The following is a 15519-nucleotide window of genomic DNA, read 5'->3' as shown; positions in this document are numbered from 1 at the left end:
AGGGAGGCCTTCAGTTTATGGCGTTGGTTCCGAACTTTCTGTGGAAGAAGCACCACGCCGGTTTGGCCATGTCCTGTGTTCCCTGAGTATTGTCTTCTTTCTGTAAACGGTGGTGATGTCTCCGTCGTCATCGTCGTTGTTCTCCTCCATCAGGCTGCAGGCTCCCAGGTCGGCAGCTGCGAGGGTGGCGGCATTTTTCGAGGCCTTGGTGGCTTTGTGTAGTTTCTGGGTGTCGTCGACTAAGGCGTCCATGTCGAGGGTGTCTGCATCTCTTATCTGGTGCCTAACTTTCTGCGGGAGGCGCCGAAGGAAGATTGCTTTTGTTAAATCTGCCGTCCTTCTCCTCCCATTTTCGTCACGGGCTGGCAGTGTTATCAATCCCCGTAGTCCGTCCCAGGCTTCCCTGGGTGATGCTTCTCCAAGGGGCTAGGATAACAGGTCGAGTGTGCACTGTGCTCTCTCGGTCACGGGCATGGAGTAAGATTGCTTCAGTTTATCTTTCAAGGCAGTGTATGTGACTTTGTCCGGTTCCGGGTCGAGCCAGTGGGAGATTCTGTTGAACGCCTCTTCTGGGAGTGCCGTTATGGTGACGTCGGATTTGATAGCATCGTCTGAGATGTGAGCCACGCAAAAGTGCGTGTCTGAACACAGGAACCATGATACCGTGTTCTGCCATGAAAACGGGGGAAGTTTGACCGCGTCTGGCTTTGTTGGTGAGAGAGGTGTACAGACAATGCTCACAGGTTCGCATTGAGGTTCAGCTTCCGACATCTTTACTACTCTCGCACCAAAACACGGGAAAATGCGCTGCATTGATCTGTTAATGGTGCCGATTGTTCGAATGGTCGAATGAAGTGCCAAAATATGCCCTTTTTGGGTATGCCGCATTTAGTCCATTAATGGCACTATTTCTGCCCGGGAGGGAGCTATCAGAGGTCTAAACTTTGAGCCGTAGTTAGTCCGCTAAAGGCTCTCTGATGGTAGGCTGCGGCCGTATTTAGTCCGTTAATGGCTGGGCCAAAACCGCGCTACCTGTCACTTTTCCGGGGTCACCAGTGTGAGGTTCAGAAGTGAAAGACTGATCTTTTATTATTCTCAACAGGTGTTTATAATACAGAAAGCGGATGGAAAGGTAGCCGGCCACCTGAGGCCTCCCCGCTGCGTCCATATAAAGGTTGTGTTTGTTAATAGGCATAAAAAGACATATATAATGCATTACAGAACATGTAAAAGGCAGGTATATATATCAGCGGACAGGCCGTACAATGATGCATACAATGAGATACATAAAGAATCTGAAATATCAACAAGTAACATATATGAGGTGATTAATGTACGTACGTATGAAGAGAGAAACACAAGAAACGAGAGGCGATTTGACGCCCTTACACCATCACACCAAGGAGTGTCTATCTTTGGATCTTGAGACTCTTGAAATTCTAAAAAGAACTGTGCTTAAGTTCCAAGAAAGAAAGTGTAGGAGCCTGCTCTGGAGGAGGATAGTGCAACCATGGAACTACCTTGGTGTCGTTGGTATCAAAGGAGTGCCTATGTGGACCTTGAGACTCCTGAAACTGTCTTAAGATCCACATAACATTCTCTCCCTCTCGGGTTGTGGATCAACTGGTAATTGCAGCAGCAGCAGCTACTGCTTACATCTCCCACTTCTCACAGGAGGAGTGCAACTACATCAAGTCAAAAGAAATGGAGCTCCTAGACACCACTTCTTGACTGAATAAAAACTAAAAATTTGTTGGAACTTAGTTTGAAGGTGTTGTTGATCTCCCGACAAATCAGGAAGAATGACGAAAAGTTGTAAACCCAAGACTTGAATCATGGATGTGAAAGATGTCTTCCAGGTGCCAACAGCATCTGAAGTTTCTAGGAGGTCACTTATCCAAGTACTGACTAATCCCAACGTTTCTAACCATGGATGCGAAAGACGCCTCCTAGACATCAACAGAATCCGGTGCTGGTCACTTATTCAAGTACAGGCAGTTCCCAGGCTACGACGGTTCTGGCTTATGACTCTCAGAGTTTACAACGGTTTTTCAGATATATTCATCAAAAAATCCTGTCCGGTTTATGACACAGCCAGCTTATGACATTCCAAGTTTACGTTTTTCAAATATGTATATTTATAAAAAATTCCGCTTCTGGTTTAACAGAATTCATCAAAAATCCATTTCTGGTTACAATATAACACACATTCCAAGGCTACAATGTTTTTTCAACGCTTTTTACACTGCGCTGTAAGCGGAACTAGTTTTCTGAGCATAGCTGTGCTCTGTACTGCATTTAACTGCACTGGTAGTTGACAGGACAACGACCTTCCTGGGTTGAGCATGCAGGTGTGAGTAACAATACCAAACAATTGGTCACTCACGTGATTGCCTCTGCTAAGCTAGGTTGTCTACACTATGTTGTTGATTTACGTTGCTGCAGTTTTATGTTACTGTACCTTTACTATGGCTCCAAAACGGCAGAGTACTTCGTCTGATAGTGCATCAAAGAAGGGGAAGAGCATCACCATGGAAGTTAAATATGAAGTAATTAAACTTTTGGAGAAGGGAGAGAGTAACACCGAAATAAGGTCGTACCTTGGGCCTTAGTAGGACAATGGTTGTGACCTAGTGAAGAACAAGCAGCATATTCTGAAGCATGTTTGAGATGCAGCACCAATGAAGGTGACGGTCATTAACATGAAGCGATGTAGTCAGAACATAGTGGAGATGGAAAAGTTATTGTTGATCTGGCTGGAAGACCAGAACCAACAACGTGTTCCAGCGAGACTAAGTGTGATTCAAGAAAAGGCTAGGGAGCTGCATACGGCAGTAGTGAAGAGGAATGGGGAAGGCAGTGCTAGTGAAGAATTTTCCGCCAGTAGAGGTTGGTTTAACCGCTTCAAGGCTCGTGCTAATTTGCACAATGTGAAGTTACAAGGTGAAGCTGCCAGTGCTGATAGCGTAGCAGCAGAAAGTTTTCCTAGAGGTTTGGCTGAAATAATCAGGGAAGGTGGTTACACTGCTGACCAGTTATTTAATGTAGATAAGACAAGGTTATTTTGGTAAAGAATGCCAAACTGTACGTACCTTTCCAAGGAGGAGAAGTCAGCACCAGGCTATAAAGTTGGTAAGGAGAGACTGACTTTACTCTTTGGGGCCAATGCTAGTGGTGATTTAAACGTTAAGCCCTTACTAGTGTATTTGGCAGAAAATCCCAGGGCTTTTAAGGGCATTTTCAAGAGTCAACTCCCTGTCATTTGGAAGTCCAACAAGAAGGCTTGGGTTACCTTGATGGTCTTCAAGGACTGGTTTAATGACCACTTTGTGCCAGCAGTGGAAAGGTATCGTGCCTTGAAGGGTCTGCCTTTTAAGGTCCTGCTTGTTTTAGACAATGGCCCTGGTCACCGTGCAAATCTGAGTAACATGCACCCTAATGTGAAGGTGGTGTATCTTCCACCAAATACTACATCCCTCATACAGCCAATGAACCAGGGAGTTTTTGCGAACTTCAAGGCACACTACCTGAGGAGGACAATACCCTCTGCTTTAAGGGCTGTCGAAGGTAACAAGTTGACTCTGAAGCAATTTTGGAAGGGCTGCAATATTGCAGATGCTGTGAAGAATATTGCATGCGCTTGGGACGAAGTAAAGATGACGACTTTGAATGGGGCATGGAAGAAAATGTGTCCGCAGTTTGTGAACAGTTTTGAGGGGTTTGAGCAGGCAGAGGATGTAGAGACTCTGACAAGGAAAATCGTTGGGCTAAACAAGAGGCTGAAATTGGACTTGGAGACTGAGGATGTCACCGAGCTGCTGGCATCCCACGGAGAGCAGTTGTCATCAGAGGACCTCATTGAGGTAGAGAAGCAGATGATCGAGTAGGAGGAAGAGGCACCAGACCCAAAGCTCAGAGCATTAACTGCCAAGGGCTTGTCAGAGGGTTTTGCTCATCTGGAGAGAGCTTTGGCATGTTTTGAAGCTGAGGACCCTAACATTGCAAGGTATGAGAAGGTTCTAAGAAGGATCATGGATTGTGTAATTTTCTACAAAGAGACGTTGAAGGAGAAGCAGATGAAGAAGTGTGCAGTCTAGGCTAGACACTTTCTTCAAGAAGAAGTCTGCAGCACCACCTGCCACTCCTAGTCTAGGTAAGGAATTCTCAACTTTGTTTTGTTTACTGCTGTAATATAAAATGTTATAAATTGTAATAAATTTAATAAAACTGTCAGTGTAATGCAATTTATATTTACTGTACATACACAACATAATTAAATAATTTTTATCATTAGTATCATTGCATAAGTGATGCCCAATCCAGATTCCCCTGAACCTGTATACACTCCCCAGCAGCATTTCCAGCTCCATTAGGTAAGGGATTCTTAACTGTTTCATTTTTCTCATTTTCATGCTTAAAATTGTTTGTACATACTGTACTGTAAAAATTTAATATTTGTTGTTGCATAACCTAATTTTTTTCATTATGTATCATTCCAGATCTCTTTGGTAGTGATGACAGCCTGGACTTCCCTGAAGAATTCCAGGGTTTTGAAGTTACAGAACCTGACTCCTCTCCAACTTCATCAGGTAAGGAATTCTGAACTTTTTTTTAATGTTTTATAAATTGTTATAAATGCTACAAAAAAGTGACTACACTACACCCATCTATACTGCTTTAGTATGTGCCGTAACTTTACATAAACATCATTATCATTCCAGATCCACATGTTATAGCCTCCTCCCAGCCCAACTCAGCTGAACCTGCCTCCTCTCCAGCTCCATCAGGTAAGGATTTCATAATTTTTTTCTTTCAAATCACTTCATAAAATTGTATAGCTTATTGCATACATATCCCTGTACTACAGTACTATACAGTAATTTTTATCTTTTATCATTCCAAAAATGACAGGTGTCCCCTGTTCAAAACCAAATTCACCTGCACCAGTAGTAGCACCTGGACCCATTTCATGTCCATCAGGTAAGGAATTCTTAACTTTTTAAAAATTTGTATTACATTGCTTTACACTTAAAATAAATACTACTGTGCACAGTATTTATTACTCACTGTACTGTATCATTTTTATCTTTTTCATTCCAGACTCCAAGGCCTCCATATGCCCATCCCAGTAAGCAAGCCAACCACTAGAATTTGGTAAGAACACTTTTTATTACTTTATAAATTGTTATACATTTTATAAAGTACTGTAATATTTATACTGTACAGTAGTAGTTTATTTTAATCTTTATCATATACATTATCATTCCAGAGTGACATGCACCTTTACACCCTGACCTTTACTGTAACTGTACATATACAGTACTTCATGTGGCCTACATCTTTCAAATCACTAAAGGTATGGAATTCTCAACTGTTTTTAATGTTATATATTGTTATATGTACAGTACATGATAAAATATAAAGTAATATTTACTGCACAGCTTTATTCTAATGTCATCCCAGACTGCCCAGCACCTTTACTAGAGCTCCCTCATCCTAACCTACATCTTTTAAAAATCACTGAAATTAGGTAAGGAATTCATTTTTTTATTTTCCTATATTTTGTGTTATTGAAATACCTGAACTGATACAGAACAGTGTACTGTACGCATACTCTGTAGTAATTTTATCCTTATCATTGCAGGCTCCCTACACATGCACATCTCCATCTCCCACAACCAAACCTGAGGCTGTAACAGCTTTGAAAATCACTGACACTAGGTAAGGAATTCCTAACTTTTTAATTTTTATACATTTTATTATTTTACTGTAAAATACTGTATTTATACTTAATTGCATACAAGACTATATGTACACTAATAATAAATTTTTACATTCCAGAATCCCCCGAATCATGTGGCCACATCAACATTTTCCCAGGGTTAAGCAGCATGGGATTTTAAAAATAAAAATAAGGAATTCACTTTTTATCTTTTATACATTCTTTGATACAAATTACAGTACACCTGTATTTCTGTATAACAAAATCTGTTTTACTCTTGTATATGTACAGTACTCCATACTTAATTGCATACAGGACTACAGTTACTACTGTACAGTACACTACCGTATACTTTGTACTAAATTGTAAATTTCTACATTCCAGAACCACCAGTGGAGCTACAATATGAAGTTTTTGGATGCACACCACATCAGAAAGTAAGTAAAATATGAAGAAACAATATGCAGTATACCCACAGAATTAAAAGTAAGGCTTTCATAACTTTTATTTCTCATTTTTATACATTTTTCTGGCATCGTATGCTGTCGTCCCAGCTTACGACGTGGCGTAGGAACAGAACCAACATCGTAAACCGAGGACTGCCTGTACTGACCTGACCCAATCATTCCTAACCTCGCTGGTCGGACGAGAAGTGATATTTTTAATGTGGCATGGTTGATTAGTGTTATGCCCAAGGTCTGCAGAGACAGAGCCGAATAGTAACAGCTTTGGAGTGTCAAGATTGAAGGACTAATTGATTGTCTTCCTAGATCGAACAATTCTTCGAAATGTTGAGGTGTCAAGACCAATTGCCTCTAACACTGACCCTAGTGACTGAACTTGTCTGTCACACATCCATCATCCTGGGATGTGTCCGGTTGACTGCTGTGCCGAGTGTGCTACTGCAAACCTGTGCACCCGCACCGTCAATTGAGGAGATGATAGGACACTAACCCCTCCCCCCCCTCTGTTGAGTAAGGAACTACTATGGTGCCATTCCTTAACAACACTGCAGAACTCCCATCCTCAGATCCTGAGGCTTGGAGAGTTAAGAAGATCCAGGTTATTAAGATGCAGACTAGGTCAGGTTAGGCTAGGTTGGGATAAGTACCCAACCTATCCCCTTGAAGAGCAGTTCACTACTTCCTGGTTGATGCCATGAAACAAGATGTCCCAGGATATTTAAGTGCAGGTTTGATAAGGTTAGGCTAGAACTAGTTGGGCTAGGCTAAGTTAGGTTAAGTAATCAACCCAATCTAGCCCCTTCAAGAGCAGTTGACTACCTCCTGGTTGATGCCATGAGACAAGAAGTTCCAGGATATTGAAATGCAGGTCTGGTAAGGTTAGGCTAGAGACAAGAAGTTCCAGGATATTGAAATGCAGGTCTGGTAAGGTTAGGCTAGGCTAAGTACCTGACCCAACCCAACCTGACCTCTTGAAGTGTAGGTGAATGCCCTTCGTTTGATGCTTTGAGGTAGGAAGTATCTCTGGAAGGGAAGTGTTTACAACACCCCAAGGGGATAGTTGTTGTCTCACCATTAGGCTAAGTCCTCTCACCTCTCTGAGAGAGGATGGGAAGGACTGCAGAGACCTTGTCAAAGACCAGGAACTCTATTTCCATCTTCAAGAATTAGGTTTCATTCTTGTGCTAAGAAGAGTACTTTCAGAGGAGTAGGCTTGATCCATAGATCTACGGAGCTAGAAAATAAATCCAATCGCACAAGGAAAAAATCTTGCGTAAGAATTTGCTTGTATGTAGATGGTACGGTAACGTCCATTGGCTATTACCAGGTGATCAAGCTAAAACACGTACATTGAGCGAAAGCCATTGCATAGATTCACTTGATTCATTTGAACGGGGGTTGTCGCCTTCCATGACATCCACAGAAGTCCTACTATGCTCTTCGCTCGACAAAATTGAACAAGGTGGTGATCAGACGGGAATCGGTGCTTCGACGTGGCATGCCATAGGCCATCCTGTTCTCTTCCCAAGCCTTCATGTTAGCATGGGTGATGGTCAGTTCCCGGACACGCCATCCTGAGACAACTTCCAAACCCCCTGTGTGATGGCCATGTGTTGATATATAGCCATGTGTTCATGCTGTCACGTCCGCGGTGGGCGAACTCAAATAACGAACCTGATTTCTCCTAGGAGAGTGAGAATGTGAGAGATGACAAGACGCTGAGGAGTGAGGCTGAATGGATTGAACTAATTGCACGTACTTGTGTGTTTTCATGGAAGCAGATGAGCTACAGGACACTGCTGTGGGAGCTGGAACGACGATCAGAGGACCTCCACGGAGAACGTGAACAGGGAGGAGTTCTGGAATGACAGACTAATGTCAGACGTGCGAGTGATGAGGCAGCAACAGCCTAGGCTGGAAATATGTCCGTGGCCGTGCCGAATCTCTCATGTCTGTCGTGCGATTGTGGAACCCAGAAGGAAACTGCTGAACTTTTGAAGCCTTCACTACACAGGATTTCTTACGATCACAAACAGGGGGATCGAGGGAAGACGACACTGCCATAGATTTTCCAATCACCGATCTCTGCTTGGAGTGAAATACTAATCGACAAGAAGCGGTTGGATGTGACACCCCCTCATCAGCAAGACGGTCGCGAGCTGGAGCGGGAGAACCAAGGCTGTGGTCAGGCGAAGGAGGAGAAGAAGAATAGAGAAGACGGAGACCTGTGACGCTTCTTCATCACAACATGGCTGAACTTCTCTTGAAAACAAAGTCGACCCTGTCAACCACTGCTTTCATGAGAGCATCAGAAGATGGAGCGGGAGGAGAAGTCACCACTGAAGTAAGGGTTCCAAAGCTCTGCGAGGGATACACTGTTGACGGAGTCGGAGAAGCAGCCACCACCGTGGAAGAAGTACTAAAGCTCTGAGAGGGATATGCTACTGACGGAGTGGGGGTAGAAACCACCACTGCAGAAGGGGGTCCAAAGCTCTGAGAGGGATACGCTGCTGACAGATCCAGGACTGTAGGTCTATGTAGAGGTGTAAGGAGAGCCGCTGAACTGAGAATTGTCAAGGTGGAGGAGATGAGAACGTGAACAGGTTAGCTGCTGCAGCCGCTGATTCAAACGCTGGTCAGGGTACACCAAAGGCTGATGTGGCAACAGCAGAACCAAAGATCCTGGTACAGCAAAGGGGAGAGCAGCTGGGCTGGAAACTGTCAAGGTGGACGACACGGGAATGCGAAAGGACAGGAAATGGGACAATAGGCCACTGAAGGTTGGTACTCCTGGGAGACCTAGAGAGGCCCAGATCCAGCCATCTTCTGAGCCTCCGATCCTGAAAAAGAACAAGATGGCACTGCCTCTTCCCTCACCGGGGGGGAAAGCTCCCACCCTCCCTGTGAGTGGGGGCAGCCAGAGAGACAATACCCCCTGACCCCTCTCCTGAAACTTCCAAAGTAAGGCTATGGAAGAATGGTAAAATCTAAGGAAGAAGCAACTGGAGGAAGATTGGGCGTAGAAGGAACCAGAAGGAGACTGAGAAGTGGCCATTGAAGGAGGAGAAAACCCCTTCCAAGATGGTGCCTCCTTCCTCCTCTGATGCTTCTTCTTAGCAAAATCCTCCACTGCTCGTGAGGCCAAGAATGACCTCCAGAGAGGGAAAGGAAGCGAGCCTTCGACTCACACCCCTCCCCCTACAAGACGGGGCAAAAAACAAGATAGGGACCGTAGACAGGAACTCCACTTGTCCTGGAGAGCAAGTCGGGACCAAACGCACTGTCAAGATCTTGCAACATCAACCTCCGTGTTGAGGGAGAGGGGGGAAAATCTGCTAGGTTTAGGCAAGAAGTATCCTCATAGGACTGAATACGAAACCCTCGCCTACAAATACAAAAAACCTGTTTTGTCTCAGTCCTCTCAATCTATACAACATCTGAAAGACTACTACGTTACAGCATTCCAAGAAATTATGTAGTTGAAAATAAAAAAAACATTGTTGCTCATGAAAAAGCATTTCAGCACAAGGAGGAAAAGAAACGCTGAGAGGGAAGTTCTTAAAACGAGGTTGAGAGATGTCTAAAAATAGAATAGTTGGCAGTCGAGAGTTAGATAGCATCCCTCCAACTCTCCACAGTTGTGTGATATAAACGAACACAGAATACACAAAAACACCAAGGAGAAAGGTGTTGGGTTTGTGTAATACGAAAAGACAACAAAAAAAAAGTAAGTACATGATATTCGTATAAGGAGAAAGGTTCCAAAACTTATACAGGCTAAAACAAGTCAATGTAGAAACAATAAATGAATATATCATTAGTGAGACATAGAAAAACACGCACAAAGTATAAACAAAAAATATAAACAATATAGTACAGTGAACCCCCGTATTCGCGGGGGATGCGTCCCACACGCCCCCGTGAATGGGTCAAATCCGCGAATGCTTAAAACCCCCTCTAAAAACACTTAGAACTGCCCATTTTGATAGCTTAAACACAGAAAAACCCTGTAAAAATGCTTATACCTGAATATTTTAATAGTTTTATCACAAAAAGTGCATTTATTCATGAAAATTATAAGAAAATACAGTTAGTGAATATTTCTCTATGAAAAATACCGCGAATCGGCGAATTTTCCACGAATGATGGCTAGATATGTTCCACAGAGAAACCCGCGAATGCGTCAGTCCGCGAACGTTGACAACGCGAATATGGGGGGTTCACTGTATTATTAACACAAATATATTCAAACACAAACGAGAGTGTTGAACGGCAGGTCAAAGAAAGAAACACACGTCTAGATGAGACAGCAGCCAAAAGAAAAATTGAGTAGAATTGATGCGCACCAACTTGGTGGGTGGTGCTTCTGCCCCTACCATCAGTAACTATTACCATAACCATCTTGCACAAGTTTAACGGCCGGATTTCCAGCTCACTGAAAGTTAATCCTATATGTAAGGACCGAGGGTTTGTGTTTGTGTGAGAACAATTCTAATTTGCAACTCTCCTTATTTCTTTACTGCATTTTGATTTTTTTATGACATTACAGTAAAACTTACAATAAATTCACTTGGCAGGGATTATAAAGTTTCGTTACTTAATCTTAGTCCTTCACTATGAACTGGATCTGTCTTCAATCAAGTTCATTGTTTACACATATGTCAAACTTCCACCATCTATTAACATGGCAACTGCATTTGGAACACTAGGTTGTAGGTGGTGTTTTTGTAATTATGTCATTCTACAGGTTTTGAACTTTCTGGTGTTCATATAGGCAATCTTCATTTCAAGCAGGGATGTGCAACACACATGAGCCTTGAAAGGCATAATCTGGCAAATGGGAATGAAATACTTTCTACTGTCTGGCAAAAGGGAATGAAATACTTTGCAAGTCATAATCTGAATCCATCATTTTACTTTACTTATACAACAGGTGCTTTCATTTTTGGTTCAAAAGTATTTGGAAAAAGGATTAGCAAAACATTGAAGTCTCAAAATTACATGTAATAAAACCTTTTCTTTACAATATTTACAATCCAAATAAAATAAATGTAGACTTGAAAATTATGTATCAATAATCCCAAAAATTGGATGTGCTATTATACAGATGAATTTTACTAGTGGTAATATTACACAATAAATAACTAATGTATTTTCAAACAAATCACTACTAGGCCAAATATATGACCTTTTTATTCACGCAAGTTACCTCTGAACTTTTAAGAAAGTTCATGCATCAATTGAGGTACTGTTTATTACAATACTGGTAATGACAAAACATCAAACCAGAGAGCTACTGTAATGTTTTTAAATCCTACCCAAGGTAAAGTTCCCTAAAGCATAATAGCTATGTTCCAACCAATGGGTTTTCACAGTTGTATAAATGATTCATAGAACTTTATCACATCTGTACCAAAGAAACAACAAAAACTTTTCATCATACAACAGTTCAAAATTTACAGATCTAAATTACATACTATATTGTAACAGTTTTTTTTCCTTACTCCAGGCTAACAACAATGATACATTACTGTAATAAGCAAAATTACGATTCAAGAAAAATTACCATTCATGTATACAGACACACACTTTTCTTATTTCATTCTCCGTGCAAAATAATAAAGTACCAACAATTCCACTGATGATGCTTTGAAATTTTCCATCAATTTATGTACTTCTGTAAAAAGAAAGCAAAGCATAAAACAATATCTAAGAGATATGAGAATTAAATAAACCTGGACAGTATTAAAACTCAACAACTTGAATAAGAGCAGATAACTACTATAGAACATGGTGAAGTGTCGATGCTGAATGTTGACATGTTCAAATTGCCATTTTTACCCATTTCTTGCTTACTTGTAATTTGCTAACAAGGCAACTGATGATAGCCTAGAAAGGATGGATATCCACAAGCATTAGGTCACAGAAGCTCGTCTTCCTGAGGAGAGTGTGATACATGATTATTAAGTCTTTTAAAAATAAAGCTGATATGCTGAAACCTTTGCTCTTATAATACTATACTATCATATGAGTATTGAATAAATATACTTAGTTAAAAATAAAGATATATCCTCCAATGAGAAACTACATTTTTCACAACATAACTCCTCAACAATATTGTACTGTATTTTGCAACATAAGAAAGCTTTTACTTGGAGCAGAGAAAAACTAGTTACTTGGTCGTAATTCACTGTGGAAAAGTATAAATAACAGCACAGAAGTTGCAAAGGGCACCATGGATTATTTTGGAAAGACCATTCACACAAGCTAGCAGTATAGAGCTATTTATGCAAACGCTGGATTATGTCCAGTTAAATTTCTCAGAAAGGTTCCTCTGTCCAATGTAAAAATATAACAACCACGAGATGTCATTATTATTACGATTTGGTAGTTTGAACAGACCACTGAGCACATAAGACAAATATAGTACAGTAAAGAAACAAACAACAAAACTGATTCAATTTAGTCCACCGTAAAAATACCATACCTAATTCTGCAGTGCTGTAATAGTTGTCTGAACTGTGTTTTCTGTTCTAGATGTTTTACCATTTCAACTGTATTAAATAAAATTTTTCTTTTTTTCACATTAGAATTAATTTTCATTTGCTCAAAAGGACTGTTATCGATGAACAGGGTTTCTCAGGTTCCCAGTTTCGTACAAAGAATTCTTTTAGCTCAGTACTTGTTACTTAAATTTTCAAATTATGAAAAATATTGTGAACTACTCCTAACCACATATAAAATATGGTATAAAAATTCACTTTAATAAAGGTACCAAAGGGAACATACATCTTTCATGTTACAATGGTTTCTTAACCCTGCAAAAGTGTAGTTACCATGAAATGTTAACCAAGCATTTTAAAACTATGGGTGTAACAAACCTGTTATATGTGCTGATACTATACACTTTTGTTATTTCTCAGCTCATTTGAGGATGACATTTAAGGTTAACTTTTACAAAATTATACAACTCCCTCCCAACTACTTTTTCAGCTAAGTACAGCAATCTCTTCAAGTCGGTCAAGTACCTCCCAAAGGCTAATAAGACAAAAAGGTATTCAAATAAAGTAATATCTGGTCCTAATTTTTTAACAATTTTTGTTTTGTTCACTGTTATTTGCCATTCTATAGTTTTTCTACCTTGCTGAAGATTTGAAATTGTTCCATTATTTTCTTCATATTCTTCTTTAATGTATGAAATCTTTACTACTGCACACTCAGTGGGGGTGTGGTGGGGTGCTCTTACTTGAATACGAATACTGTACTGGTATACAGTACACACTACTTAATTGTGTAAATTACATTGCAAAAGTATGGTAAAAAAAAAAACAGACAAAACTTCATACAATATGACTGGATTAACAGCAAATCAGAGTGAAATCATTACATTCTCCTAATTAACAGTTAAAAATTTCATGTGCTAGTAAAGCTTGAACAGTACTCACATATCAAAATTTCCTAGCTACAATACCTAAACCTAAAATCCTAATGAAAGCTACTTTACCTTATAATGACTAGTAAAAAAATCAGCACACTTCCCAAAGGTTCAAAAGGGAAAATCTTACACATTATGTATTTATGTTGTATACTGTAAATTTCAAGTATTTTCATACATGCCAGTTTGGAGAGATTCCTTAACTAATACATATTATTCAAGCATTTACACAATGGTTTTAAACTTCATACTAAATCTGACCATTTAATCCAAAAATACTATGCACAACAAAAAAAATTCTTTATATATATAAAAAAAACTCAAGTGTGACTGTATGTACGTGTAGCAAATGATTAATCTTTAACAGTACCACTGTACTGCATACATTTAGAAAAAAATTTCTTTCATAAGTAAAACAATAAACATACCACAACCAAACTACATCACAAACGCAATACTAATATGTACAAATAAAAGGTGATGATAGAAATGTTTGTGACATTAAAAAAATCCTCAAACATAAAATTATCTGCAGTTTACAAATTTCATACAGCACTAGAGCTTTATACATTGTGACCTAAGTTTTGCAATCATCATCATTACAGGATATACTAGTTTTATTACTAAAATGTTTCTGCTAATATAATTTTGCAATAACATCAAACCCTGTGACAATAATGAAATGTATCTTTCACTAATAATTTTGTGCATGTCAGTCCTCAATTCTTGGACCTAATATTAACAGAGCAAGAGCTAATCCCACAGGTCTGAACAGCACAGTTGTATATTTTACTTAATGAAAACATACAAAACTGTACTTAAAGGATGGCATTAAACTCCAACTGAAATAAAATGTACAGTAATAATAATTCAAAGTTGCTAAGTATCTATACTGAAAGACCAGACAAAGACGTAAATTTACAAAACTAATTATTCTACTTAACTCAATCTACACAATGTTCCATTCTGTTATCATACTGTATAAAAACAGCACTTGATTGTGACAACTAACAGTGCAATCATTTATTTCACTGGTGTTTTAAACTAGCAAAAGAATTTAAATAAGTAAACTAAATAGATACCTTACAGTTGCTGTACATCCTACTAATGTCCATCAATTACTGTATTGAAATTTACAGGCAATTAGTATACACTACCAGTTGACCCATAGTCAACTGATGATGCTGCAGACTCTGTAAGGGGGCTTACATGGCTTGGAGTAGGACTTTCACAAACATGTTGGTAACCTGCATTGCCACGATAAAGAATATAATGCTGCACCATAAAGAACACATCAAATATAATTGAAAATAGGCCAAGACCAAACTTTGTTGGATCTCCAAATATAGAGCCCCAATCATTATAATTGTAGGAAATTATGATCATCTGAGCAATAGATAGGGCTCCACCGGTGAAATCTAGAAGGATATTTCCTATGCTCCAACCAGAAGTGCTCTTTCTCCGATAATTGTAGTATGCCTGCAAAATACCAAAAATCTAAATATGAAAGAAATCTTGTTAAGAAGCAACTGTAGCTGAATGAAAATATAGAGGCTTTATAACAGTTCTTTTTTGCCTAAAATTTTATGGACAGAAAAGAAATAGTTTAGGATCTTGGGTAATATGTTAAGAAGAGCACTAAACTCTTGCAAGCTGGTTGTTAGGAATATTTTCACTAAAGCTAGAAAATATAAATAAAATAAGTTTGTTTTATAAATACAACCTTTTTCTTTTCCTTGTGCTTTAATGTCTGGTTTATGGGTTTAACTAAGTGTAGACTACATACAGTACTTAGAACCACAATACTGGTAATTTAAGTCTGAGGGCAATCTACCCCACCATGGGTGGATTGGCATAAATGGTTGTCTGTTATGGCACTGGGAACTGGATAACAGCTG

At 39.7% G+C, this 15519-nt stretch overlaps 3 protein-coding genes across 5 annotated transcripts in view; 2 read left to right on the top strand and 1 right to left on the bottom strand.

Moving 5' to 3' along the window:
• Nucleotides 1-2681: 2681 nt before the first annotated feature.
• Nucleotides 2682-3071, top strand: LOC136827123 (tigger transposable element-derived protein 1-like). Its single transcript, XM_067084883.1, has one exon. The coding sequence runs from the start codon at nt 2682-2684 to the stop codon at nt 3069-3071; it is 390 nt and encodes a 129-aa protein (XP_066940984.1).
• Nucleotides 3072-3074: 3 nt separating this feature from the next.
• LOC136827122 (tigger transposable element-derived protein 1-like) lies at nt 3075-3887 on the top strand. The gene has a single exon (XM_067084882.1). The coding sequence runs from the start codon at nt 3075-3077 to the stop codon at nt 3885-3887; it is 813 nt and encodes a 270-aa protein (XP_066940983.1).
• Nucleotides 3888-11175: 7288 nt separating this feature from the next.
• Nucleotides 11176-15519, bottom strand: part of LOC136826828 (cystinosin homolog) — a 49561-nt gene continuing 45217 nt past the window's right edge. Inside the window, exons 2-3 of one of the 3 annotated variants that reach the window (XR_010849716.1) lie at nt 12674-15100; nt 11176-12124 (exon numbers count right to left, since the gene is read on the bottom strand). Coding sequence is in view for 1 of the 3 variants with exons in the window: in XM_067084285.1 (XP_066940386.1) it covers nt 14765-15100 (336 nt within the window). In the remaining 2 variants the exon portion in view is untranslated. Of the gene's footprint in view, nt 15101-15519 lie in introns of all 3 variants that reach the window. The other 2 variants (XR_010849717.1, XM_067084285.1) reach the window with 2 other exon arrangements.

This window comes from Macrobrachium rosenbergii, chromosome 41 (genome assembly GCF_040412425.1).
Source record: "Macrobrachium rosenbergii isolate ZJJX-2024 chromosome 41, ASM4041242v1, whole genome shotgun sequence".
Lineage (NCBI taxonomy): Eukaryota > Metazoa > Arthropoda > Malacostraca > Decapoda > Palaemonidae > Macrobrachium > Macrobrachium rosenbergii.
Note: the sequence above shows the minus strand (reverse complement) of the source record. Positions and strands in the feature narration are given on the sequence as shown.